This window comes from Ctenopharyngodon idella, chromosome 4, assembly GCF_019924925.1.
Source record: "Ctenopharyngodon idella isolate HZGC_01 chromosome 4, HZGC01, whole genome shotgun sequence".
NCBI classification, from domain to species: domain Eukaryota; kingdom Metazoa; phylum Chordata; class Actinopteri; order Cypriniformes; family Xenocyprididae; genus Ctenopharyngodon; species Ctenopharyngodon idella.
This window is the reverse complement of record NC_067223.1, coordinates 18,827,016-18,853,994: the sequence shown is the minus strand read 5'-3', so window position 1 is coordinate 18,853,994 and position 26,979 is coordinate 18,827,016. Positions and strand designations below refer to the sequence as shown.

Genomic DNA, 26,979 nt, shown 5'->3' with positions numbered 1-26,979 from the left:
CGATCTCACCATAATATATAGAACATTTAGCATAGCATTGGTGCATGTTGATTCAGAGTTTGCGTCATCTGAAGTCCTCGCAGGAGTTGGCGCAGTCTCTTCACAGGTGTTGAGGCATCTGAAGTCTTCATAAGAGGCTGGATCCAAACTAGAGCTGGCGTAATCTCTGCTTAGAGCTATAGTTGGACATCTCGAGGTAGAAACAGAAAAGCAAATGGATGATTAGCGTAGCTGCTGTTCATAACATTTCAAGCAATCATGCACATTTGATCTAATATATATAGATTACAAGGTTATGAGATGCATAATGTAAATGCTTGGCGAAAGAAATGTGTCCCCGAACATTATCAGGAAGGCTATTCCAGAATTTAGGAGCCAAATGCAAAAACGCTCTCCCTTCTTTAGTGGACTTAGATATCCTAGAGTTTTGTGATCTTAAATTAGGTTTGGGGTTGGGGTTTTTAGCTATAATTACAATGAGTTTTAATTTGATTGTATAATTAATAGCTGTTATTTCATACGTGATTAGATTCAAAAGCAACATAAGTTAGCCTAACAAACATATCATAAATAAAACAAAATAATTTAAAAAAAAATTAAATAAATGAATTCAAAAGATTTAGTCGACATCCACGCTTGTTTCTTTGCGGGCGGCGTAACTTGTGTTTGTAGTATTGTGGGATGCAGAAGAAATTTCTCCCTATTACTGTTGATTAAACGAAAAGTCAAAAATATTCCTCTAAAAATGTTTACTGTCATACGCCATTTGATCATAATATGCGCTGACCCCGCTCTGTGATTTTATGTGGCCTACCACTTCGTGGCTGAGTTGCTGTTGTTCCCAATTACTTCCACTTTGTTATAATACCACTAACAGTTGACCGTGGAATATTTAGTAGTGAAGAAATTTCACGAATTGACTTATTGCACAGGTGGCATCCTATCACGATACCACGCTTGAATTCACTGAGCTCCTGAGAGCGACCCATTCTTTCACAAATGTTTGTAGAAGCAGTCTGCATGCCTAGGTGCTTGATTTTATACACTTGTGGCCATGGAAGCGATTGGAACACCTGAATTCAGTGATTTAAAGGGGTGTCCCAATACTTTTGACAATATAGTGTATGTGGTGCAAGTGTGGGCTTATATTCAACATTTAATTTACCTCAATGGTAAATAAGTGTCTTTATAGAAATTTTATAATCCATATTATCTTGAAGAAAAAAAAAAAGAAAAAAAAATACAAAATTGTCTCTTCAATTTAAATGGGCAGGCCTTCATTTATATGGGGAAATTTTCAGATTTATGCTGGAATTATTGATTTTATTTGCCAGTTTCTATAAAATTGCCCTCTATTGGAGTCACACGTGTGTGTGTGCGTGTGTGTGTGTGTGTTCTTGTATACATGGTTTATGAGGACACACATATGTATATGTATATACACAAAACAAATGATGATAATTGTTGTCAAAATGATACTATATATAAATGATGGCAAACAGTCCATTTGTTTGTGAATTGGGATAAACCGGTTGTGCTGTTTTTGACTCACCAAAAAGAACCAGTTCATATGAGTCACATCAGTTAATGAAGTTAAAGATGTTTTCTTGCCATTTTTTCGAGGGACATCTTTTTTTATGTCATCACATTAAAGCACACCTGCTAAAATGTTATTATACACTATAGTTAACAACTCTTTCAATATTTTAGTGGGTATTGGTTTTAATAACATGTTGGTTTAAATTCAATGAAAAGTTTATTTAGCTCTTCCTGTCCTGTAGTTGTGAATTGTTCTATACCCATGAATTGTTCTTGAGGAGAAATAAATGAGGCTGAATCATAAAACGCTGTGAAAGGTTGTACATTTACAATTGTATTTCTGATACTTTCAATTTTCTCAGTGAAAAAAATTCAAGTTGTTATTACTAAACTGAATTGGAATATTAAGTTCACTGTACTAAATAACCTTGGATTGTTGTGGTTATTTTCTATGAGTTTGCAGAGATGCTCTGCCTTGGCTGCTTTTAGAGCTTTTTATAGCGGGACATACTGTCTTTCCACATGGTTTTAAAAGTCATGCTTCCATTTGCGCTCTAGGTTACGAATTTCTCTCTTGAGAGCATGGGTAATACTGTTGTACTATGGTGCAATAACCTTTATTAATCTGGGTGGGTGCAACAGTTTCTAATGTACTAGAGAAAATAGTGCCCATATGCTAGTAATTTCATCAAGTTCATTTGTGTGTTTGGGTACAATAAATTGGTTTGAATATATTCAGATTTCAGCCTATCATCAGCTTATTCAGGCTGATGATATATATCTTCAGCCTATCAAAAACCTGTTACTTACATATCCAAGATGTTTTTGGTATGTGTGCTTAAAAGAACTGAAGAAGTGACTATGTGAAGTTCTGAGTTTACAGCATAGTGGGTTTTATAGGTGGTATACAGCATAGTAGGATCTACATGTTTTTTTTGTTTTGTTTTTTGATGGTTAACTTTTATTTGTCTGTTTTCACTTTATAGGCCTGATTGCATTGAAAGAGGAGAGGCAAGAACTGAAAGAAAAGGAAGAGAACGATCAGTATGAGAAACATCATGATTTCATAACAAAAGCTTATAGTTGCTCACCGACTGAAATGACTTCTGCACAAAAAAGTGCTAAAAAGGCAGGAACTAGAAGTCATTTCACCTGCTTTCAGTGTGGAAAGAGTTTCAGACAACATGGAAAGCTTAAAGTCCACATGAGAATTCACAATGAAGAGAGCTCTTTCACCTGCCAACAGTGTGGAAAATGTTTCAACAGAAAAGAAAACCTCAATTACCACATGAGCATTCACACAGGAGAGAAGCCTTTTACCTGCAGTTATTGTGGGAGACGTTTCAACAGAAAAGGAAACCTTACAAGCCACATGAGAATTCATTCTGGGGTGAAGGCTTACAAATGCCCTTATTGTGGAAAGAGCTTTACACATAGACCAACTCTTAATGCCCACATGAGAGTTCACACTGGAGAAAAGCCTTTCATATGCCCTCAATGTGGAAAGAGTTTCACTCAAAAAGGAAACCTTAACATTCACATGAGAATTCACACTAGAGAGAAACCTTTTACTTGTCTTCAGTGTGGAGAGAGTTTCACATATCAAAGAGACCTGAAAAGGCATTTGCAAACTCATTCTGGAAATAATTTGCAAGGTTCCTCTGTGTGGCAAGAGGTTTGCAAAATAGAACAATTTCAAAAATCACTTGCACATTGACTGCGGAGAAAGAATTTAATTTTGCTCAGTGTAATAAACATTTTTTTTTCCCCATCATACTTACAGAGACATCCTGAAAAGATGTAGATTTGAGATGTAGATTCTTTGTCTGGAATGAGTTTCAAAGGGATCTGCAATTTAAAATGGCACCAGGAATTATCAGTTTGAATGAATTCTTTGGATAATTTTGATTGCATAGAGGCGTAACTCATAAATTTGATTCAGTTTAACTCAAATTTGATTCAGCTAAAAAAATCAACCAAAAAAAAAAAAGAATATTAACTTGTTTTCTTTGTATTATTCATAACATAATTTTTGTTATTTTGTTATTATTTTCTGCATATAAATTATCTAAATGACAATGTTTTTACTCAAAATTTGGCAGAAATGTTGTAAGTAGTATCTAGAATAAAACAAAAATGTACATTTTACTCAAACACATATATATAGATATATCCAGAGAAACTGCTAATTTTGCAGTGGTCTCATAATTTTTTCTACAGCTGTATTTTGGTCACACATGTGAGAACTCCGACACAACCAGTGCCTAATGTGGTTATGTTAAACTGCTAAAAAACTGAACTTCATTTAAAACGAGGTCCTCGAAATGTCTTTTAACTGACTTGATCATCTCTTAACCAGTTTGATTTCACCATACTTAAGCTTAGTTTTGAATAGTTTCAGTTACAGTTCAGTTATATCTATAGCACTTCTCTCTCTCTCTCTCTCTCTGTCTCTCTCTCTCTCTTTTTTTTTTTTTTTTTTTTACAATTTCATTCCCTTTACAGCTGATGACACAAAAAATAATCCAATAATCCAGAAAAGACCTTTAGACACTTTTTGCATAAAGGTGAAAAAGGCATTATTTAAATCCAACACTAAAATTGGTTAAAGTGAAATCCTTCAACTCAAACACAAACACTTCCAGAAAATGCTACTGGCCATGTACACACTGTAAAGTTTCAGGAGTGACAACTGCATTTAAATGCTGAAATAAGCTTTCCATTGATGTATGGTTTATTAGGATAGGTCAATATTTGGCCTAGATACAACTATTTGAAAATCTGGAATATGAGGGTGCAAAAAAAATCAAAATATTGAGAAAATCACTTTTAAATTTGTCCAGATGAAGTCCTTAGCAATGCATATCCACTCAGAAAAAATACATTTTTGATATATTTATGCTAAGAAATTTCCAAAATATCTTCATGGAACATGATCTTTACTTAATATCCTAATGATTTTTGGCATAAAAGAAAAATGTATAACTTTGACCCATACAATGTATTGTTGGCTATTGCTACAAATATATCCGTGCGACTTATGACTGGTTTTGTGGTCCAGGGTCACAAATAAATATAGTGACAAAAGACTCATTATTTTCAGCAATCTGAACTAAAGCACAGTCGACTGAGGCGTTGTGTTTTGCTTATGCTTGGAAAGGCTGCTTCACAGAGCGCACTCTTGCATTGTTGCCATGTCCACCTTTTATATGCGTTTTTGGGCTTAAGTTTGCCTCAGAGTGATCGAGTCAACAAAGTTATTATAAGTGAATAGATGCGGGTCACAATATTTTGTATTTATTTTCAGCATAAAACATTTGAATTTTTTTCAGTTTATTGTGGGTTCGATCTTGTTTGCTGTTTTTCTTGCAAGATCTGGCAACACAAATGAGTCAAAGGGTTAGTTCACTCAAAAATGAAAATAATGTCATTTATTACTCACCCTCATGTCGTTCTACACCCGTAAGATCTTCGTTCATCTTTGGAACACAAATTAAGATATTGTTGATGGCTCAGTGAGGCCTCTATTGAGAGCAAAGAGAAAACAAAATAACGACTTTTCAACAATATATAATGATGGGCCGATTTCAAAACACTGCTTTCATGAAGCTTCAGAGCTATACGAATCAAATCAGTGGATCGGAGCGCCAGAGTCACATGATTTCAGCAGTTTAGCCGTTTGATAGGAGATCCGAATCACTAATTCGAAACAAAAGATTCATAAAGCTCAGAAGCTTCATGAAGCAGTGTTTTGAAATCGGTTAGTTGGTCAGGTTTTTTTTGTAAATTTTTGTAAATGTGGTTGTCACTATACCTGAATTTTTCGGGAGTTAATTCAGTTGTAGTATGCAGTAGTGATGGGAGAAACGAAGCATTTCAAAACTTTGAATCAATTGAACCAATTGCTTCGCAAAATGATTCGCTGTTTCGAAGTGTTCGAAACACCACACGCTGGTGACCCCTGCTGGTCAAAACAGTGTAAATGCAACAAAAACTCATGCCAAACACACACAAAAACAGCTTTTACAAATCCATTGCAAATGTTTTATTGAAAGTGTAATCTATCAGATGCAATTAACTAATCATCTAATAAGATTAAACATTAAGTGTCTGTATAATATGTATTCTTTTATCAATTTCCAGGGCTTGTTCTATGGATGGGTCAGTGAAACAGAGACATTAACTAATATTATTCATTTAAATTATACAAATACCTCATTAAGACATCTGCAAATATGTAAAACTCATCAGGTAATAGGCACTTTTAGACACTTAATACTGTCTTAATAGACAGACACTTGTTTAATAATTTGCCGCTAGGGGGTGATCTCAGTGAATTCGCATGATTCATGGGTTCACAGAGATCGCCCCCAGCGGTGAACCATTGAAATTTTAAAACGTTTCAAAACCTTTATGACGTAACAAAGCCTCGTTTACTGAAATCACGTGACTTTGGCAGTTTGAAACATGCTCCGAACCAATGATTTGAAACAAAAGATTCGTAAAGGTTTCAAAGCTTCATGAAGCAGTGTTTCGAAAGCGACCATCGCTAGTATGCGGTTGTCACTCACGTAAGTTACTGAACTGTGTTTGTATAGAACTGGATTAAGGCTATGTTCACACTGTCAGCCCAAATCTTATTGAAATCTGATCTAAAATTATTGAAGTCCACATTGTGTATCGCAACTGTTCAGATCCAATTTGTGTGTCCCATGCAGTTCTTTTGTTTTCCAGAATATTTGTATTGGTTTCTATGGCAATGACATTGTGTTGATAGGCATATGTCAAAAACAACAACCGCAACATGGAGGGGTTTTCGAAACATGTCTGTTCTCGTTTTCTGCTTGTTTGTGCAGTGACTTTCAGCATGCTTCGTATAACAATGTCTGACGAGGGTGTGAGGAAGTCACATAAACCACACGAAATCTGATAATAGCTAAAACAGATTTCCAGAAATGTGATTTGAATAAGATTTCAAACCACATATGAACGTAGCTCGAAACAGATTTGTAATAATTTTTAATTTTTTAATAATTTTTTTTTTTTTTTTTTGCTGTTCACATGGTTATTACTAGAGATAAACAAAATTATCAGCGCTGATCAGGACCGAGGTCAGAAACAAGCTGTGATCAGACATGGGTAGGCAGTCCAGTACAGTGACCAATGCCAGAGGACAGTCCACTAACCAGAACCAGAGAAAAGAAGTGTTAAGTTTAAATATATACAAAAAAACTGTAACGTTACCTTACGTAACTGACTTTAGCTTTTTATTTAGTTTGTGTAGCCTAGAATTCGTTTGTTGGCTATGTTTAAAAACCTACCTCAGCAATACCATCGGCGACTTCAACTTCAAGTTGGCTGTCAGTGCAGAAGTCCCTCTTCAGCACACCATCTCCGCACATTTCTCTCGGAAAAACCCCGTGTTGTGCCAAACTGGGTACATAATGCAGCAGCAATATTACCACAAGTCAGTCCAATTTTTTTTTTCTGCAATACAAACTGCATATTCGTGCAAAGACATGTTCCATAGACAGAACAGAATGGTTAATCCAAGTCATACTACTCGATAGCTTCCGGGTCACTACAAACAATCTGCACAAAATTGAGACATAAGATTATCACACATGTATTTTAATTCCCGATTTCCATTTATAAATGCATTTGGAAAAAAATCGGATAATTTTTCTGTTTTTCTATAATCAACGCAAAAAAAAAAAACGGAAAACATGTCCTTTTCCTTTTTTTTCGTTCTGCTATTTCTAAATGATAGTCGGGAAAAGGCTCAAGTCCCGATTTTGGTTTTCTAATTTCAAAAGAAAATATGTTGGCTGCCAAGTACACGGACCCCACTTACAGAGTTTTTGAAGCATTTTAAATTGTCCCACTGTATAATGACTGAAATATTGCGGCGAGTGCTGTATATGAATCACAAGTGCCCAATTTTTTTTTCTTCTAAAAATTTTAAACAAATGGAAAACTGGCAGGTCTGTCTGTACTGCAATTCTATGAATGTTCTGCCCTCCAGGTCTTCATGCCTGTCATAAGAAAAGAGTATTTCATAGATTTTTTTTATGAAATCAATTCATATTTTTAATTTTTTAATTAATCTTAGCTTTTTTTAATCAATACTGTATTACGTTATTAAATGAATTACATTTTTATTGAAATGCTTAAATATTTACAAATGTGATTTACAAGTTAAAATGTGATATTTGGTAAATGGTTTCTGCATTATCGTTTTGCCTCTTAGACTCTGTTTCATTAGTGAGTCTTACACTGTTTCAATAGTGGTTCTTAATATTTTTCTTTTAATATTAAATATATTTGTATGTCATTTCCGATGCACTTTTGAGATTTTAGACAGTAGCGTGTGATTGGGACTTTTATTTTGGTATTGTGATGTGACGTCATAAGGGTGCGCCGCGCTGTTGCGATTCGGCCGAAGAAAGGTTGGTGTTTAAAAGCAGTTTATATGTTAAAATCAAATCAAGCTGTTTAGTCCATTTTTATTATTTTTACAAGCTCTGTAAAAAAAGAATTACTTGTTGTTGAACATTGTAATGCTTTATTTAACGTTAATGAAGGCTATTTTGTGAGTAAAGCGAATAACATAAAAGGTGCGTCTCATTTTGCTCCCTATCGTGAATCAGTTCATTGTAAACACGAATTCGGTCACTGGCAAGCAGTAATGGGATAAACGGAGCTTTTCTGCACTCAGACTTAATTGAACAATTGATTCGCAAAATGATTCACTGATTCGAATCGCTCGCATCACCTCACGCTGATGAGACCTGCTGGTCAAAACAGTGTAAATGCAACGAGAACGCAGATGTGTAATAACAACTTTACACTTTAATGAAAACATTTGCAATTGGTTTGTTAGTCATATTAAAAACTATTTACAAATCATTAAATACAAATATAAGTCATAACTAAATATTAAGTGTATAATAACGAAAATGGTTTTATTTTAGCAAAACCATGTTTTTTGGCGTATTGATTATCTTTTGTATAAGCACACAAATACCATATTTAAGCTATGGTTTTTAAATCAAAACCATGATTAATTTGTGATTTCCATGGAATAACAACAATAACCCTGTTTTGTTTTGTTTTTTTACTATGAATAAAACCAAAAAACAGGGTTAGTTTTGTTATTCCATTCCATGTATTTGGCTAATCAAGCCATTTAAGGCCAATAACTATCACTCTGACTCTGACTTGCAAGTGCACTGACTACTGAACTAGGGAGATGATTGAGACACACTCAGAGATTTAGTTTGGATTTATTTTTATTTCTATTAATCATTCTCATCTTAAACATGACAGAGTGTCCAAACACACAGAAAACCTCCTGGTGAAGTGCACTGAAATCCATGTGACACACTATTATAAAGATGGCGTTTATTAAAGAGGAGAGTGAAGACATGAAGATTGAAGAAACATTCAGAGTGAAACATGAAGATACTGAGGAACAAACAGGTTGGTTTCATTCTCAAAGCTGAACTCAGTCATTTGATCCTTATTAAAATGTCCATCTCTACAGAAATGAATGATATTTTGAAGAATGTCGTATGAGTGTCCTAATTAAAGTGGTTCTATTTGACATGAAGGGATGGATAGGCATTTTGAGATCACATGACCAGACAAATACTAATGCTGCCTTCAAAAGCACTTGAGAAGATCCTACTTCCACACTGGACATTCTTTACTACGACATGTCACACATTAAATTAGGAAAAAATAATACATAAATAGCCTAAAAAAACAACAATTTTGTGTAACATTAAACCCCAAATCAACTTGTGAACTGAAATCAGTTAAAACTGTTATAAATCTTAATTATGCAACCGTATCTTACAAAAAGCAAACTGTGAAATGTGAGTGATCAACTTTACATTTGATAAACTGCTGAACCGCTGGCTGATTTTGTAAAATATTTATTTAGGTAAAATTCTAACATAGGAGCAATGTATTATAGGCAGGGCTATACCAGTAATTTAATCATACAATTACTATCGTTTTGCATTAATAAGAGCAGTTACTAATAATATTATATGTTTATTTCTTGGAAATGCACAGTGCAGTATAGCAATGAGCTTGAGCTGAGATGCAGATAAAATTAAGTTACAGTAACGTGCGAAAACCAAATTTTTATAGGGAAAAATGTATGTATTCTACTCTTATTAAATTGTTCTTCTATGTCATATTGAACTGACTGACAGCATCATTGATTATAAAAGGAGTGTTCTTTACTTGCTTTCTGTGTAATCCACTCACAATTTGAAGAAAAATGTTTTGTTTTTCATGAGACCGCAACATTTCCTACGTCATACATAATCTGAAATTTTATAATAGTGATTTCAAACTGTCTAAACATAAATTCAAAAGCAAAATGTGAGCAAAAAAATATTAGTAAGTGGCAATGGCTAATAAGCCAATAAGTACTCCTCTGCCGCCATCTACTGGTTATAGTGGTAATTTCACATCTTTTTTATTTTTAAATAAAAAGTGTTGGTTTGCAACTGTGTTGGTTTTCCTACATCTCGAAAAGTTTAATTTTACAAATGGGGGAAATCTTTGAAGGATGAACAATGTTTTTGATCATCACATTAAAAATAATATTTATATTAGATGATATTTAGAGCTTTGAAGTTCTGGAAAAAGTGTGAAGCACTTGAAGGTCCTTGCAAAAAATGCTTGAATTTCACTCTCAAAAGGTTGTATGAACCCTGAAATGAATAATAGGGTTAACTACATTTAATCCATGGTGAATGTTGGTGATTTGTGAACTGAAAAGCCATCTATAACTTGTTTGTTCATGGCACAATGTTTCTCCTGGTTTTCACGTCAGCACTGTTTGATCTGATATCTATTATGACAAAGAATTCTGTGCCTAATTTGAATGTTTCTTACAGTGAGAAATCGCTGTAAGATATTGTATCTCCCAGCGCTGTGTAGTAATGACACGTGATCACCCTTTGATTTAAAAGCAACATTTGCAAAAGCAATTCAAAATCACAGTTTAGATATATTGTCATATGTAATATTTTGTTCATAATCCCCATATCAATTAGTCACTAGTAAGCACTATTGACATTGTGTAATATGGAGGGAATTTAGCAAGTGAAGTGTGTAAAAAATTTAGAGGAATATGGCCAGAGTCCTGCATGTGGGAGAATGAACCCCTAATATTTGATGAAAAGGGTGGAAAATATTTGCCATGTCATTTGCAGTATGGGTGCAGGCTGGGAATCAATAGGCATATGCGGATTGTAAATAGAGATAATATGGTAAGAAACATTTTTATATCATACATACTGAAATATTTAATAAAAAATAAGCACAGTCAGTTTTGATTCCATGGTGACTTTAAAGTTGCAATGGTCTCAGCAGTTTGGATAGATGGCTCGTTCCACCATGGCAAAATTACAACCTATGCAATGACACTAAAAACCAAAGTGAAACAAAGTGGGGGGGACTTGGAATAACTAACTATGTGTACACCCCGTGAACTAATACTTAAAGGGTTAGTTCACCCCAAAATGAAAATTCTGTCATTAATTACTCACCCTCATGTCGTTCCACAAATGAGTATCTTTTTGATGACAGGATGCTTTTAGATTTCCTTGTATTGACTGCCTTTGTAACCAGCACTTTGACGCTTCAAAAACTTCATAAAGAGATCGGAAAACTAATCCATATGAATCAAGCGGTTTAATCAAAATTTTCTGAAGAGAATCAATCGTTTGGGATGATGAAAAGATTTAATTTAGGCTTTTACTTGCATGTAAACATTGATCAGCGAACATAAGAAGAAACTCAACCAAACCTGCTACACATGCGAGAACAAACCTCTTCCGGAAGCTCAAACGTGCTGCGTAACACACAAGAATGAACCTCACTGGTTACGCAGCACGTTTGAGCTTCCAGAAGAGGTTTGTTCTCACATGTGTAGCACTTTTGGTTGAGCTTGTGCTTATGTTTGCTGATCAGTGTTTCTGAATGATGACAAAATATTCATTTTTGGGTGAATTATCCCTTTAAATAGGGTCTTACCATTAAATAGTCTTTTTTCTAACTTTAGCAGAGCAGAAATCCTTAATTATATAATTAAAATCCATGGTTCTAACAATGTTGCATTCCAGGGACAAGATGGCTCAGTCTTTCTTGTGCCATTGTTGAACGCAATCAAGATTTAATGAAAGATAATTTTGACAAGGAGCGCTCTCCTGATGCATTTGTGACATTCTCAAGGCTATGTCCACATTTGAAAAACATTTTGAAGTTCCCTTGCTCTTATTTCTTGCAGCAATTCCCTGGCTGACATTGTATTTTCTTTTTACTTTTACTGTTTAATTTAAACAGTAAATTTTAAAATGATCTCTTCTTGTAAACTCAAAGATGTGTATTTGGGCGGCAATTAAATGACCACATGACCTTGTTGTCAAAAAACAGTAGGTAATTCGGCTGGGGATTTTTACGCATGTGATGAAAGAAAAACACTGACTTTCTGAATTCAAACGACAATAAAATCACAGACTAGCCTCTGTAAATGTTGTAAATACCTTACGACTCTATGACAAACAATTACCATCTGAACAGGGCTTAACACATTATAAGAATAGTAACTTACTGCAGCTGCTAACTCACCTTCTTCAACGAGTACAGCGCAGTTATTATTAACTTTTATCTCATTTCATCTAGCCAATCACGGGCCCCCTCTTCCTGCGGTAAATCAACCACCTATGACTTGTCAATCTCATTTCATCCAGCCAATCACGGGCCCCATATTCCCATGGGCCCAGGTCTAAAAATGTCCTTGTGTGGTCCTCAAGACTTTGTTGTTTCTGCTCAAGGCAGAGCAGCTAGATGGCTGGCAAATAGCAAATAGCACGACAAAGGAGATATACTCAAATGGTATTTATTCTGAATACGCAGAACACAGGAATACTCAGGAAACTTGATACTAACATGAACAAGAACAAATATCTAGAACTGAAACATAGGAATTTAAATACAAGGGTCAAACAGATGAAGAATACAGAAGATATTTGTCACATGTAGGAAGCAACCAGTAATTGACAAAAAGAGCTTCAACTCTTTTTAATGTTGCTGTAGGCCTCTTGACAGCCTCCTTCACCAGTTTTCTCTGTCTTCCTTTCGATCAGTTTTCTTTGACTTCAATTTTGAGGGAATGCCCTGTTCCTTTTCGAAGTGGAACTCAACACTGCATCTGGATTGGCACTATGGGGAACGCCATCAGTGTGACCGTTGTCTGAAGCATGTGTATACACACAACAATTTCATTGGCTGAGGACAGTCCATGATGTCACTACCGGAGCGCCCGTGAGTATAAGAGGGCGCCTGCAATAGATGTCATCAACTCTTTTTGTCTTCAGGAGATGATTGTTTGTATGCATGTGTAAAATAATGAGAGCGTTCAACTCCTCTTGGATTCTCACCTGAGGAATAGTAGTCAGTGTTTGCATGAGGGTGTTTGGCTCTCAAGGGAGTTAAAGGCACTCATAGTGATGCATTTGTGGTAGCAGACCCTGTTCAGACAAAGAATCTGGCTTTGAACAGAGCATTTTCCGCTCTCTTGAGAGTTGAATTCATGCTTTGTGATGCAGTCACGGTAAAAAACTCCACCTATGCTTGAGTCTCTCGAGGAATGAGAGTTAAGCGTCTACACTCTGTTTTTTGGGTCCTGCGGCGGGATCAATTGCTGGGATTGTACCGCACAATGGATTTGGACCTCTGGGCTAATAAACTGCCGCTACCATTGGTTTTTTAATGGCAGTGGTGGTGGCCATGGAGAAGCATCTGTAGTTGGTAAACATCAAGGCCAATGAGAAAAACATTCTCCTTGTTTTGTCAGTCTCACTCTCCTAACTTTTTGGCACATCAATAGATACGGTAGTCGAAAGATTTAGAGAGGCGAGGGCATGGTCATACATCCTGCGCTGATCTAAGTCTTCACCTAATACCTCTGGAGGACCTGGTCTGTCACAGTTTAAGGACTGGAGGCAGTGCCTAAGTCTAAGCATGGTCATTCGTGCTCCTCCGGCGAGGAGTAGAGTGCAGAATTGAAAGGAAGGCGAACAAAGTTGGTAAACAAGACCTAATTGCAGAGAAGTAACATCCCTCCTCCTTCGAAACGCAAAACGCGGGCAGTAGAATAGGGAAAAAGTGCAACGTCTCAAGATGTTTTTTTTTTTTTTTTTTTTTTAAATTGAACTGATTTGACTTGAGCACCATGTTTTTAGAATGCGTGTCAAGCGTGAGATGCTAAAAAAAGACGCAAAACGCGTGTACAACGGTCATATACATGTCTGTCTAGCTCGTATTTACATAGAAAAACAATGGAAAAGTAGCGCAATGGAATGGAAAAATGCATTCCGTACGAACGGTCCTTTATTTTTGATTAATGACGTCATCATCAACTAGTCGACTTTAATCACATAAATGTCAACTTGAAAAAAAATCTGAAGTCATTCAACCCCTAGTTGAGAGTTGTAGCTAATACTTAGCATGCTCCCTTTGTTAAGGGTTCTTCAGGGTTGAGTGTAGCCTGGAATCTTACCCTTTTGTGGGGTATTAAAATAGGGGCCTCTACTCCCTGTAGGAGTCTAAACCAATCCCTTAGGACCTGGCAAGTAGAGGTTAATTTGCTTTCTGGCAGCTCTTCTTGTTATCAGGCTTGTAAGGTGCTGGGAGTTTTGGGGACCTGGACTTGTCCAGGCAGGGTGTGAGTCCTTTCCCCCGATCGTTCTAGGTTAGTAGATTTGTAGCTCCCCTGTGGGTTCCTAGAGGTTGGAGTTCTTTGTATCGAGGAGGGTGAATGGCTATTTTAATTGAAAATCCCAGTGTTTGCTCCTTCTAGTGGTAGTGGTAGGCCAGTATTCCTGAAAATCTGTGTCAAGTTAAAGAAGCTTGGCACTCCGGTAGTGACATCATGGACTGTCGTCGGCCAATGAAATTGAATTTAATACACACTGATGGTGATCTACATATCATCAATCCAGATGCAGTGTCTCATTCCCCTTCTCAGGGAACTATGATTACAGTTATAGCAGGAGATATTTTTGTTAATGTCACCATTGTGCCATACTTTTTCCACTTGTTGATGACGGTCTTCACTGTCTTCCATGATATATCTAATTAGGATTTTTTGTAGCCCTTACCTGAGATATACCTTTCAACAATGAGATCCTATTGAGACATCTGGTTGGCATGTATAGGAAGTAGCTGTACTTCACCTGTTCTCCCAGAGATTTCGTTTTATAGTTTTCCCAATGACTTAATAATATCCTAGAGATATATCCAGAGAATATTTGTTTTTGAGTAGACTAAGAGAGTAGAGTAAAACCTGACATTTAACCGTTTCTTTGGACATTTGTCTCATGTTTGTGTGCGTGTTAACTGCCAAATTGAACGTTTTTGGGATGTGTCCTAAAGAATGTTTAGAGTTAGCAATATTGAGAAGAGGTTCTCAGGTTACATGTAATACCTCTTTCAGTAGCTAAGTGGGTATAGGATCTAGTTTTATGTTGTTGGTTTCGATGCTTTATGTCTAAATATTTTGATGTCTGTTGCTATGTGCCATTAAATTTTCATTTGTCTTTTTCACCTTAGACCTGAGAATGCTGAAAGAGGAGAGTGAAGTACTGAATGAAATGGAGGAGAAAAATTATTATGATTTCATAACTGAAGAAAAATCTTTCAGTTGCTCACAGATACACAATGAAGATAAGCCTGTTACCTACCCTCAGTGTGGAAAGATTTTTGATCAAGATGAAAACCTTAAAGCCCACATGAGAATTCACACTGTAGAGAGTCCTTTCGTCTGCCATCAGTGTGGAAAAAGTTTCACTCAAAAAGGAAGCCTTAACAGGCACATGAGAATTCACAATGGAGAGAAGCCTTACATGTGCCCTCTGTGTGGAAAGAGTTTTAATCAACATGGAAACCTTGAAGTCCACATAAGACTTCACACTGGAGATAGGCTTTTTACCTGCCAACATTGCGGAAAAAGTTTTAACCGAAAAGGAAACCTTAATTACCACATGAGAGTTCACACTGGAGAGAGCCCTTTCACCTGCCAACAGTGTGGAACAAATTTCACTGTAAAGGGAAGCCTTGTTAGGCACATGAGAATTCACACTAGAGAGAAGCCCTACACATGCCCTCATTGTGGAGAGAGCTTTGAGCAACATGGAAACCTTAAAGTCCACATGAGAATTCACACTGGAGAAAAGCCTTATACATGCCCTCAGTGTGGAAAGAGTTTTGATCAACATGGAAACCTTAAAGTCCACATAAGAGTTCACACTGGAGAAAAGCCTTATACATGCCCTCAGTGTGGAAAGAGTTTTGATCAACATGGGAACCTTAAAGTCCACATGAGAGTTCACACTGGAGAAAAGCCTTACACATGCTCTCAATGTGGAAAGAGTTTCACTCAAAAAGGACACCTTGAAGTCCACATGAGAATTCACACTGGAGAGAAGCCTTTCACCTGCCAACACTGTGAAAAAAGTTTCAAACGAAAAGGAATCCTTAAAAGGCACATGCGACTTCACACTGGAGAGAACAAGTTTCAGTCAGCATGGAAACCTTAAAGTCCACATGAGAATTCACAGTGGAGAGAAGTTTTTTATATGTGGTCAATGTGGAAAGAGTTTCAGATATAACGTAAGCCTAAATACCACATGAGGATTCACTTAAGAGAGAACTGTTTTATTTGTCATCAGTGTGGTATAAGTTCCAGACAGGAAACACCTTAGGAATCATGTAAGAGAGAAGCTATGAGCCATCATTAAGGAAAGACTCATTCTAGGATAAAATTGCAGTGTTCCTCAGTGTGGCAAGAAGTTTACAAAATAGAGAAATTTCAAAAAATTGTGCATTCTGGTGGAAGACAATTTAATTTTTCTTAATGTATTCAATTTTACAGATCCAACTGAAAATTGATGCAAATGTGAGACCCTATTTGTGCTCTTTGTGATGCCATTACTCACAAAAATACACATTCTTACAGAGTTTTCCTGGGTCAAAAATGGTCTTTGGTAGTGGTTGGCGAATATGGTCATCCTAACACACAGTACAATGTACCCTACGCATGTGAACTGTCTAGTAATGAATATGACCCAGAGTCCAGCTAGCCACATCCCCCACTGTGCACGGAGCACACACCTGAGCCTGCTGCAATGTTTGAGCCAGCCATTGCCCTGGAGCCTGAGCTCCACAGTGAGTCTGACCACGTGCGCGAGTCGGCAACATCATCTGTCCCCGTGGGCTAGTAGTGTATGAGGGCATGAAGGAAAGCTCTACCCACACTCCTGGCGCCAAGGATGAGCAGCAGCTGGCCTCAGCAAACTGTTGTTATGAACTGGAAAAGGATATCAAATCAAGAAGAATTTTCTAGACAAGGAAAAAAATAAGTCAAAATTAAGTGAGTTTTTCCTTAAAACAAGCAAAATAATCTCCCAATGGGGTAAGCAAAATAGCAAAAACAAGACAATAATTTTTACTTGTCTAGAAAATGCTTCTTGATTTAAAGTCCCCTTGAAATCAAAATTTAAGTTTTTTAGCTTTTAGTATGAATATGTTAGCCTCAAGGTTATGAATAAGCTGGTGTGTTCCAAAACAATGACAAAATTTGCATTCAAAACTTAGTCTCTCACTTCCACTAAAATGGATCACGGATTTTCATGACATCACATCGCACTTCAGTTTCTCGTCAAATCTTCGGTCCAATCAAATGCTCTCTAGAATCTGCAGTCCCGCCTCCTCCTACACTCTTACAGACGCTGAAGCCTCGGCTGAAATCGGTCATTTGCTCACACATTTACTAGTTTTTACATGGTGAATGGCACATAGTGCACTATATAAAGAATAGGGAACGATTCAGACAGTGTAAATATGCTTTTCATTGACGCGAATGAAGTCCGTTTTCGCGTTAGTATCGCATGAACCACCGCAATGCGAGCAGTCTGCTCCGGTCCAGAGACACGAGAGCACAGAGCGGATCATATGCGCGAGTCGGCACAGACCACAAAAGGTATCGGAGCCATTTGAATTCTGCACAGAATGCTGTATATAAGCGATGTAAAGGACATTATGAGGAGAAACAGTTAGAAATTAGAAGGAAACAGAGGTTTTACAGAGTCTGGCGGCTCTGGCGAGCTGTAACATAAACAAACGCTATTGGCTATTTCAAAAAAGGGGCGGGGCTGTTCGATATATCGCCCTGTCTTCCTGTTTCAGTTGAAATTACATCAACACATTGAATAATGCTGTGCGTTCCAACACTCTTCAGTGGGCCTTTAAGAATTTTTTAGATATTTGGACTGGAAACAAGACAAAAAATCCAAGTAAGAAAAGCATTTTTTTGCAGTGTAGTCAAGAGGATTTTAAAATGCGTTTATGTTTACTCCTACAATTTACTGAGTTTTTTGTTGTGGATTAAATTTTTTTGACTATTTTTGTTTTCTAATTCTTTCGTTGTGCGCATTACCACAACAACCAATGACGTGACGTGATAGGGATGTCTAAAAAACTGACAAGTGACAAATTGTATCTAAATGTAACACAATTTCAGATATAATAGGTCTTTCTGGAGGACTGGTCAGATCTTTATGTATCTCACAAAGTATATAAATTAGGTAAATGGCTAATCAACCTTCATGAAATTGAACTTTTGTTTCGTAATTTCACCAATATCTGCATAGTGCTGAAGGTATTCATGAATTTCAGTCTTAAAAGCATTAGTAAGATCAATACTCAATTTTTTCATAGAAGACATTGGCCTGGTTTCACAGACAGGGCTTAGATTACGCCAGGATTAGGCCTTAGTTCAATTAGGACATTTAGGTTGCTTTTATAAACGTGCAGAGTTGGGCACGTTGCTTTAAAAAAGTAATTATAGTTACTAGTTACTTCTCACAAATAGTAACTGAGTTACATCATTATAAAAGTAACTAATTACCAGAGAAAGTAACTATTGCGTTACTTTTAAAACAAACAAAAAAAAGTCAAATAACTTGGATGCCCCTAATATTAAATATAAGTCTAAAAATAAATTATGCTTGATCCGACTCTTGACTCATGATCCGCTCTTGCTCACAACATGAAATTTCTCTGTACTATACTACGTTTTGGTAGCCATTAAAAAAAATGTAGTTTCATATTAATGTTTAAATAGTCCTATGTCATGTTTTAAATTAATCTATTTGATTATGAAAAGCGAACAGCATGAGTAAGATGCATCATAAGATGCGCAATATATCGGGAGACATGGAGTGGGTCAGACATGATTTTGACCACTTCATTAAGTTTTGTTTTGTAGAAAGTCTTCCTTAAGTGAATTTCGTTTTGTAAAAATTGTATTTTAATTTTAATCAATGTTTCATTAACCAATTACCTGGATTTAATAAATAAGAAGAAAATATAGCAGACAATATAATGGAGGCACTTGCGCGTGAACTGGAGTGCGTCTTATAGGCTAAATGAACCGAAACTCAGCGTATAGGCTGCTTGCCTTACAGACATGAGAAAAATATCTATAGAAAGCTTGAAATGTCTACTTTTAAACAAAATAATTAAAAACGAAAAGAAATACGTTGCTCTCTGATTATGTAATCTGAATGAAATGTGCATTCTCTCTTCTCCATTATGCGGAGATGATAAGAGTCAGCAATGTCAACTTCATCTTTGCCGCTAACACTGATTCAGAAAACATTTCTTTATTAATAAACAATTAAAATGTCTCCTTGCTGTTTTTGTCACATTCATAATCATTACTTTTGCCGGTTCTTAATGGCAAGCTTTATTACGTAAATGCTCATTATTATGGTTTATACTCTCCAGTATTTAAGAAATTAAATTAATATAAATGTGATTAGTCAACTAATGGCTTAAATGAACAACTACTAGTCGACTAGAAAAAGCTTATTTCACATATTTTCGATGTCACAGCATGTCACAAAGGGTATTCTGGTTTGAGCTTGCGCTCCGCTCGCATGCTCTGACACACACACACACACATATACATACATACATACATATATATATATATATATATATATATATATATATATATATATATATAGTCAAACCAAAAATTATTCAGACATTTTCGATATATTTTTATTAGTGGGTGCAGGACACTGTAGTTCATTTATGTAAGTGAGGATTGGACTACCAGTAAAATTGATAAAAATTTGGGACCAATAATTATTTGACCACTTTGCTTAAGTGTTATCTGACATAATTAAGATTAATTTCTGACACAGTTTAACTCTGAGATCTTGTCATATTTTTTTAACCATTTTTTTTTTTAAACTATTCAACTGTAGTGAATAAACTGTATTAATGAATGAAATGTTCAAGGTGTCTGAATAAATTTTGGTTTGACTGTATATATATATATTATATATATATAGACCAGAAAATAGATTCCCAGATTATTTAGCTCAATTTTGTAAATGTGTGTGTGTGTGTGTGTATATATATATATATACACATACATACATATATATATATATATATATATATTTTTTTTTTTGGACTGATAGTGGTTATTAAAGTCAAATAATTGAATGTGAGACAGTCAACTGTAATATCATTGCGTTCCTATTGGTCAGTGTTAGAGGAGCTCAGCTTAGCCTGACAGTTAGCCTGCCCCGGACCAGGTTAGTTTCCCAGCATAAGTTGCCAGAGTAACTGAGTTTGAACTAATTTAAGTTTGCTTTATGAAACAGAATTCGCTGACAATAAGTCTAACTAAAATAAGCCTGGCTTGTTTTCTAATCTTGTTTTATGAAACAGCCCTCGGGTATCATTGTACTGATGTTAGGTTTTGAAAATGAATGTAAACGTGGAAATTGGGCTGTAAGTACACAGTTTTGATGATGTTAATGAGGTTATTTTCCTTTCAGCAAACATGACACTATTATATATGTCAATGAATACTGTAATCAAACATGCTTAAATAGTTTCATTGAACAGTAAAATCACATTCATTTCTTAAAAAAAATAAATAAAATATATATATATATATATGTGTGTGTGTGTGTGTGTGTGTGTAACGGGATAAATATTTAAGTTCGAGGGTTCTTTAAATAAATCCTGCTGTAATGTGTTCGCGCTTCCTATTGGCTGCGCTGGTGGCGCTATAGCTCACTGAGTTTGAACGATGTGCAGCAGAGCTAGAGAGAACTGCAGTGGGTGAGTCGCTTTTGCTGCAGCTCCGTGTTAAAAGTTAAAAATATGAGTTTCTTATCGAATGTTAGATGATGTATGGAAGGGATTGCACACAGTGGACAATAATTAATTTCTAGAGTGCATTTTCTGTTCATTTATTTGTGTATTTGATAGTTTTATTTCCGTTTTTATGAACTCGATCTTTCTATGTGCGCCATTTTCCCATGTGCTCTCTAACAAAGTGAAATGTTTTTTCGAATAGATGGAGCTGTATAATGATCAACACGACTCATTTTTCTCTCTTTCCTACTGCTCTGTGCAGGTAATTGTCTAGCATATAAGAATTTACTGTGTTTTGTAGAGCGTGTTGTTTTACTAAAAAATGTCTTTGCATTAATTTTATTCTATCTTATATTTAATATAATTTCTCTATTTTCTTAATTGATGTTGTCCACTATACAATCACAAAGCATTACATTTAAGAGAAAGAAAGAAAAGAAATAGTATTGTTTGTCTATCTGTATTTCCTGGAGAAATTATTTTTCAGAATTTGTTTTATTTTTGTTTAGTACAACGTGTATAAATTGTTATATTGATAACAGCAGAGCTAGAGAGAACTGCAGTGGATGGAGCTGTATAATGATCAACACGACTCACTTTTCCACTGATCTTAATATTTATTTCCTGCACAGAGCAAACACATTCTGAGTGTCCGTGCTATTGAAGGGTGGGGCAAACCGGGCCAGAGAGAAACCAAAGGTCACATTTATATATCTGATTGACCCAAAAATGTATTATATGATGTAATGTATGGTTATAATATTTACTGAATAATAACACTGCTATAAATAAAAGATGAGAATGAAATGAAACAGTAGGTTAAAAGAAATCTTATTTTGGGAACACAAAACTACATACAAAGCACATAATGATTAATAAAATAAATTGACAAAACGAAACAATACAAACAATCACAATAATAAATAAGTTACAGTTGAATTAAAACTCTTAGGAAACACGGAATTAACTATATACAAGAAAGAACCGCATGTAAACTCTAAATCGGGTCTCAAACTCAAGTTGGCTGGGGGCCGTTGCTGTGATTGACACCTCATAGGAGGGCCATTTTAACATTCAAGCACAAGAAAGCGCAAAATTTCTGAAAAACTACTTTCCTTCGCATTATTTCTCATTTACTTCAAATTTCATTACTAAAATATTTTTGCCATACTTAAAAAAATGTAAACAGCAGTGTCTATCATTGTTACATACAATATTAGTTTTTAAAAGTTAGTGTAAATATTTTCCCTTTATTTTAGCTTAAATAACATCAAAATCTTGCACTGAACAACACTGTACTGAACAAATACATTTGTACACTATTTCTTACCAGACACCTGGCAGCACTTCTGCTCACACAGCTGAGCCACATTTGTCCAAGATGCCGTTTGAGCATCGGTAATGATTATTGGTAGCGTTGGACGCGTTTCGGTGGTTTAAATCAACGCTCGCGACTTGCGCGAGTGCTTTTACTGTATTTTAGGCAAGAGTGCTCATAATAGAAGCCATAAATGGCCCGTGGGCCAGCAGTTTGAGACCACTGCTCTAAATGTTTTGAACAATGAACAAAAATGCTCAATTAGCTCCCCGTCACTCGTCATGGCTCCACCTGCAGCCGGTTTACGGGCCAATAGGAGGAGGACGACGGCTCATCACCAGACACCCAGTGTCCTGAAGAAACCGCTGTTTCCCCTTAAGTCCTTCAGCAGGAAAGCCCATTAATCAAAATTCACCCACCACAGGATCCAATGCAAAATGACCTATATACAAGAAAGAACAGTGTGTACATTAACATTACATAAACAGAAAGACAAACAAACTAATTTTTACAGCACAGATATATTCATACTGCGTACACTGAGCAAGAAGATGGATTCCCAGATGATAACAGTCTCTGTCAGAATAATCCCACTTATCGACATCTATTCCGTTACCTGGGACTGCTGTGGATGCTTTTGATGAAACAGCCATTTCTTATGGAAGACCCTTGAACAGCTATCCAACAGCCAGTAAAAGTTCACCTCCACCTGTTCACATGGGCAGCGTTTCTTGCTCTGCACTGCAGCAGGTTCCACTGCACAAACATATTCATCACCAGACGCCCAGTGTCCTGCAGAAACCACTGTTTCCCCCTCAAGTCCTTCAGCAGGAAAGCCCATTAATCAAAATTCACCCACCACAGGATCCAATGCAAAATACCTATATAAAAGAAAGAACAGCGTGTACACTATTGTTTGTCTTTCTGTTCATGTAATGTTAAACTAATTTTTACAGCACAGATATATTCATACTGCATACACTGAGCAAGGAGATTGATTCCCAGATGATAACAGTCTCTGTCAGAATAATCCCACTTATCAACATCTATTCCGTTACCTGGGACTGCTGTGGGTGCTTTTGATGAAACAGCCATTTCTTATGGAAGACCCTTGAACAGCTGTCCAACAGCCAGTGAAAGTTCACCTCCACTTGTTCACATGGGCAACATTTCTTGCTCTGCTCTGCAGCAGGTTCCACTGCACAAACATATTCATTAGTCTATTATACACACAAATATCTGCTAAATGTGTACAATAAATACAATTAAAATAAAATAATATTAGAACTATAAATATAATACATATAATATAATTATAACAACATTTATAAATATAATAGCATTTCTATAAATATTTATTTTGTCCAATCTGAACTAGGGCTGCAACTAACAATTATTTTTTTAATCAGTTATTTTTTCGATTAATCAGATAAAAATTCATTTTTTTTATTGACAAACACACTATTGCACATCCTGCCCAGTGTACTTCAAAAAATTTGTGTCAATTGAATGCAGTGAAAACATATAATGCTTTGTTTATTACACTATGCTAAATGTCATGATAAAGAGAGAACATAAATATTTTAGGAATCTATCAAAAACTTGTTTAAAACTAAAAAAGTTATTGCCATTTATTAGGCGAATAAATTGAAACAACTAAATAGTCATTATTCACACGTAATATCCAAAAAAACAACAACTATAAAGTGCAACTATTTTTCTGCCTTTCTTGTAAAACAGTAAAATCGAAAATTCATGGATAACAACAATTAAAGCTGCAAGCAGTGACAAAAGGGCCCTCGCATCCGGGCTCACCGCCACCGATTGGCTTTAGGAAAACAGTGAACAGTGGGTAACATGCACGTAAGCGAGTAAATAATTATGGCAAAGTCATTTCAAAGTGCCAGACTTCCTGCTGCCAACAGGTGGCGCTTTGACCGTAACTGAATATTGCCATGTTGATGTCTTCAGACCAGGACTATTATCGAACATGTGAAGTTTGGAGCAGATCGGACATTGTATGCCTGAGTTACAACGACTTCCTGTTTCGTGGCGTTAATTGCATACATTAGCACTCAGCCAAGTGTTGCATGATTTAACGTGTTTCTAGTATGTTTGGTACTTCCTGGTATATTAAAATGTGTTTTAGTGAGTGAGTTACAGTGTTAAAGCATGCCATTTCCTGTTGCCAGCAGGTGGCGCAATGACTAACTGAATATTGGCATATAGATGTCTTTAGGCCAGGAGTCTTATCACACATGTGAAGTTTGGGGCAGATCAGACACTGTATGCTTGAACAACTTCCTCTTTCACGATGATAATAGCATGCTTTAGCAGTCAGCTAGGTGTTGCTAGCATGATTTAGAATGTTTCTAGCATGTTTAGTACTCAATTGCATATTTTAGTATGTTGCTAGTAGTGCATCACATTGTTAAAAACGCTACTTCCTGTTGCCAGTAGGTGGCACTATTACTATAACTGAATATCGTCATGTAGATGTGTTCAGGGCAGGATTCTTGTCAAACGTGTGAAGTTTGGGGTAGATTGGACATTGCATGCCTGAGTTACAGCGACTTCCTTATTTATTATTGTTATTTAAAATTAAATAATTTGCAAATTTATAATAACAAAAATTACAACTGCATTAAATAATATTATGGGATTCTAAGAAATGTTGGGGAAATGATTAAACAATTAGAAAATTAAACTAAACCACCAGTAGGTGGCGTCAAGTAACCATCTTAAGTGAGTCATTTATTTAGACGATTCATTCCAATGGCTGATTCATTCAAGAATGAGGCAGTTGTTTATGAATGGGTCATTGAATCTTTGACTCAACCGATTCAGTCAAAACACTGAATCATTCAGTAATGAAAACAAGGCTGTGTTGCGCTGGTTCTGCTGTGATCTTTGTTTGAAACTATTTTTGCTGCTAAAATAGAACAAAAAAACTTACAATGTTCCTTCTAAAATGTAAGTGACTTAATATTAACTATCATGTTTCCATTTCTCCTTGAGATGGTGCGCGAGCCTCAACAGCCCGTTTACCACGGTACCAACATTCCAGTAGTCGGTACCAATACCAGTAAAATTTTACGGTTCTCGGTACCACAGGAAAATCTGTTGGAACTATTTTACTATTTTATTTAACTAGCCTATTTTTAAAAACATCGTAATCATACATATAAATATTTGGAGTGTGTGTGTGTTTGTGTGTATATATATATATATATACCTCAACGAAATAAATTTTGAAATATAAAAAAATAAATAAATGCTCAAGCATCCATTTTAAAAGACGTGCGTGTTTATTTTAGCTATTTCGTCAGTGAAACGACACACTACAGCCTGTAAAACTATTAAATAAATATCAGTAAATAATGGTAACCTAAATAATAAGAAAGTTAAGTATTATTTAAAAAAAAAAAAAAAATCGTTTTTTTATTTTTACACAAAGATGCGTCATAGCCTACTGCTCTGCGCTTTGAGAGGGATGTAGGACACGAAAGAGGAAAGAGACAATTTCTCTTTAATAATATCTTCATGTTATCTCCTGATGTTACAAGCAACTGACACTAAAAGGTCTGAAGAGCGAGTTTTATCTTCAGACATTCAGGCTATGTTTGATTTTGCCCAGAGAAAGCGAAACTAAAAATCTCCGGCGTGTGTGAAACGTGCTATACAAATAAACTTGACGCGCATTATAAAGTCTAATAACAAGCGCAAACAGAGTTAAATAGGAACTGTCGTGCAAGCAAAAAGGTTTCTGTCATACGGTGTTTTTTTCTATTTTAACACTGTTAAGAATGTGAATATAGTAGGCCTAAATGTTTATAATCCCCTGCGTGAGTGAAGATTTGGGAAAATAAACATTCCATGTTCAGTGGAATAACTAATGGAATATTGTTCTCTCATAATGTGACCAGATCGTGATTCGCAAAACAGAATACAAAGCCGACAAAGCTTAAATGTATGGACTCGCATACCATTCTCATTTGGCATGAACCAAAATGTTTCCATGGCTGCGGTGTCACATTTAATTGCAAACCTATTAGCCTATTTCTTCTGTAAACCAAGCTTTGTGCTTCACTTGTGTCATTCATGTAAAATACTGGCACAGACCTATCAGTGCATTCCAAATATACCCGGATACTCGGTACTCCCAGTACTACAGAAATGCTGGTATCGTCACATTTTCAAAATTTAACTACCGAATTACCGGTACTTTTGACAACACTAATACAGCCTATTATTATCCACTATGGATCACCACTTAAACTAAATGTAATAAAATCAGTCATTCTTGCGTTTTTTTTTTTTTTTTTTGGTATTGACGTTTTAATCAGGTCCTTGCCTGGCCGAGCAAGTAAAATTCTCTTTCTCTTGCCCCTTCAAAAAATCCACTTATCCCAGACTAATTGACAAGCGTTAGTGTTGAGCCTTGACATGTTAAACCAGCGCTAAAATCCTGATTTATAATCGAGTTGTCTGACAAAATCACCATACACATAATATAAAGACATTTGCTGTGATTTTGGCTATATGTACACGTAAAATGATCACTCAGGTTAAAAGCAATAGTATCTGTTTTATTTGTTCTCTGACACCCTCAACTGAATGCGCTGCTCCTCTTAGCCACTCACTGAACAGAGCAGACGCAGGTACACCTGCGGCAGGAAAGCAAGACTATTCCAACTCATTTAATAACTGCAGGTGTGGGTTTATCAAACAGGACCCATGCAGGACTCTTGCTTTCGGCATAATCACAGCTTTTGCACGCAATTCGTGGGGTGGTTCTTGGTGCCGCACTCAACAGCTGCCATCATAAGAACAGAAAATCTGTTCTTATAATT

At 36.0% G+C, this 26,979-nt stretch overlaps 1 protein-coding gene across 7 annotated transcripts in view; it reads left to right on the top strand.

The window, feature by feature from the left end:
- Positions 1-19,313, top strand: part of LOC127510665 (gastrula zinc finger protein XlCGF8.2DB-like) — a 242,149-nt gene extending 222,836 nt beyond the window's left edge. For 2 of the 7 annotated variants that reach the window (XR_007929693.1, XR_007929691.1), the window contains exon 3: positions 2,526-3,532. Coding sequence is in view for 5 of the 7 variants with exons in the window: in XM_051890542.1 (XP_051746502.1) it covers positions 8,937-9,021; positions 15,178-16,163 (1,071 nt within the window). In the remaining 2 variants the exon portion in view is untranslated. Of the gene's footprint in view, positions 1-2,525; positions 3,533-7,913; positions 7,989-8,868; positions 9,022-12,710; positions 12,889-15,177 lie in introns of those variants that run through there. The other 5 variants (XM_051890545.1, XM_051890544.1, XM_051890542.1 and 2 more) reach the window with 4 other exon arrangements.
- The last annotated feature ends 7,666 nt before the right edge of the window (positions 19,314-26,979 follow it).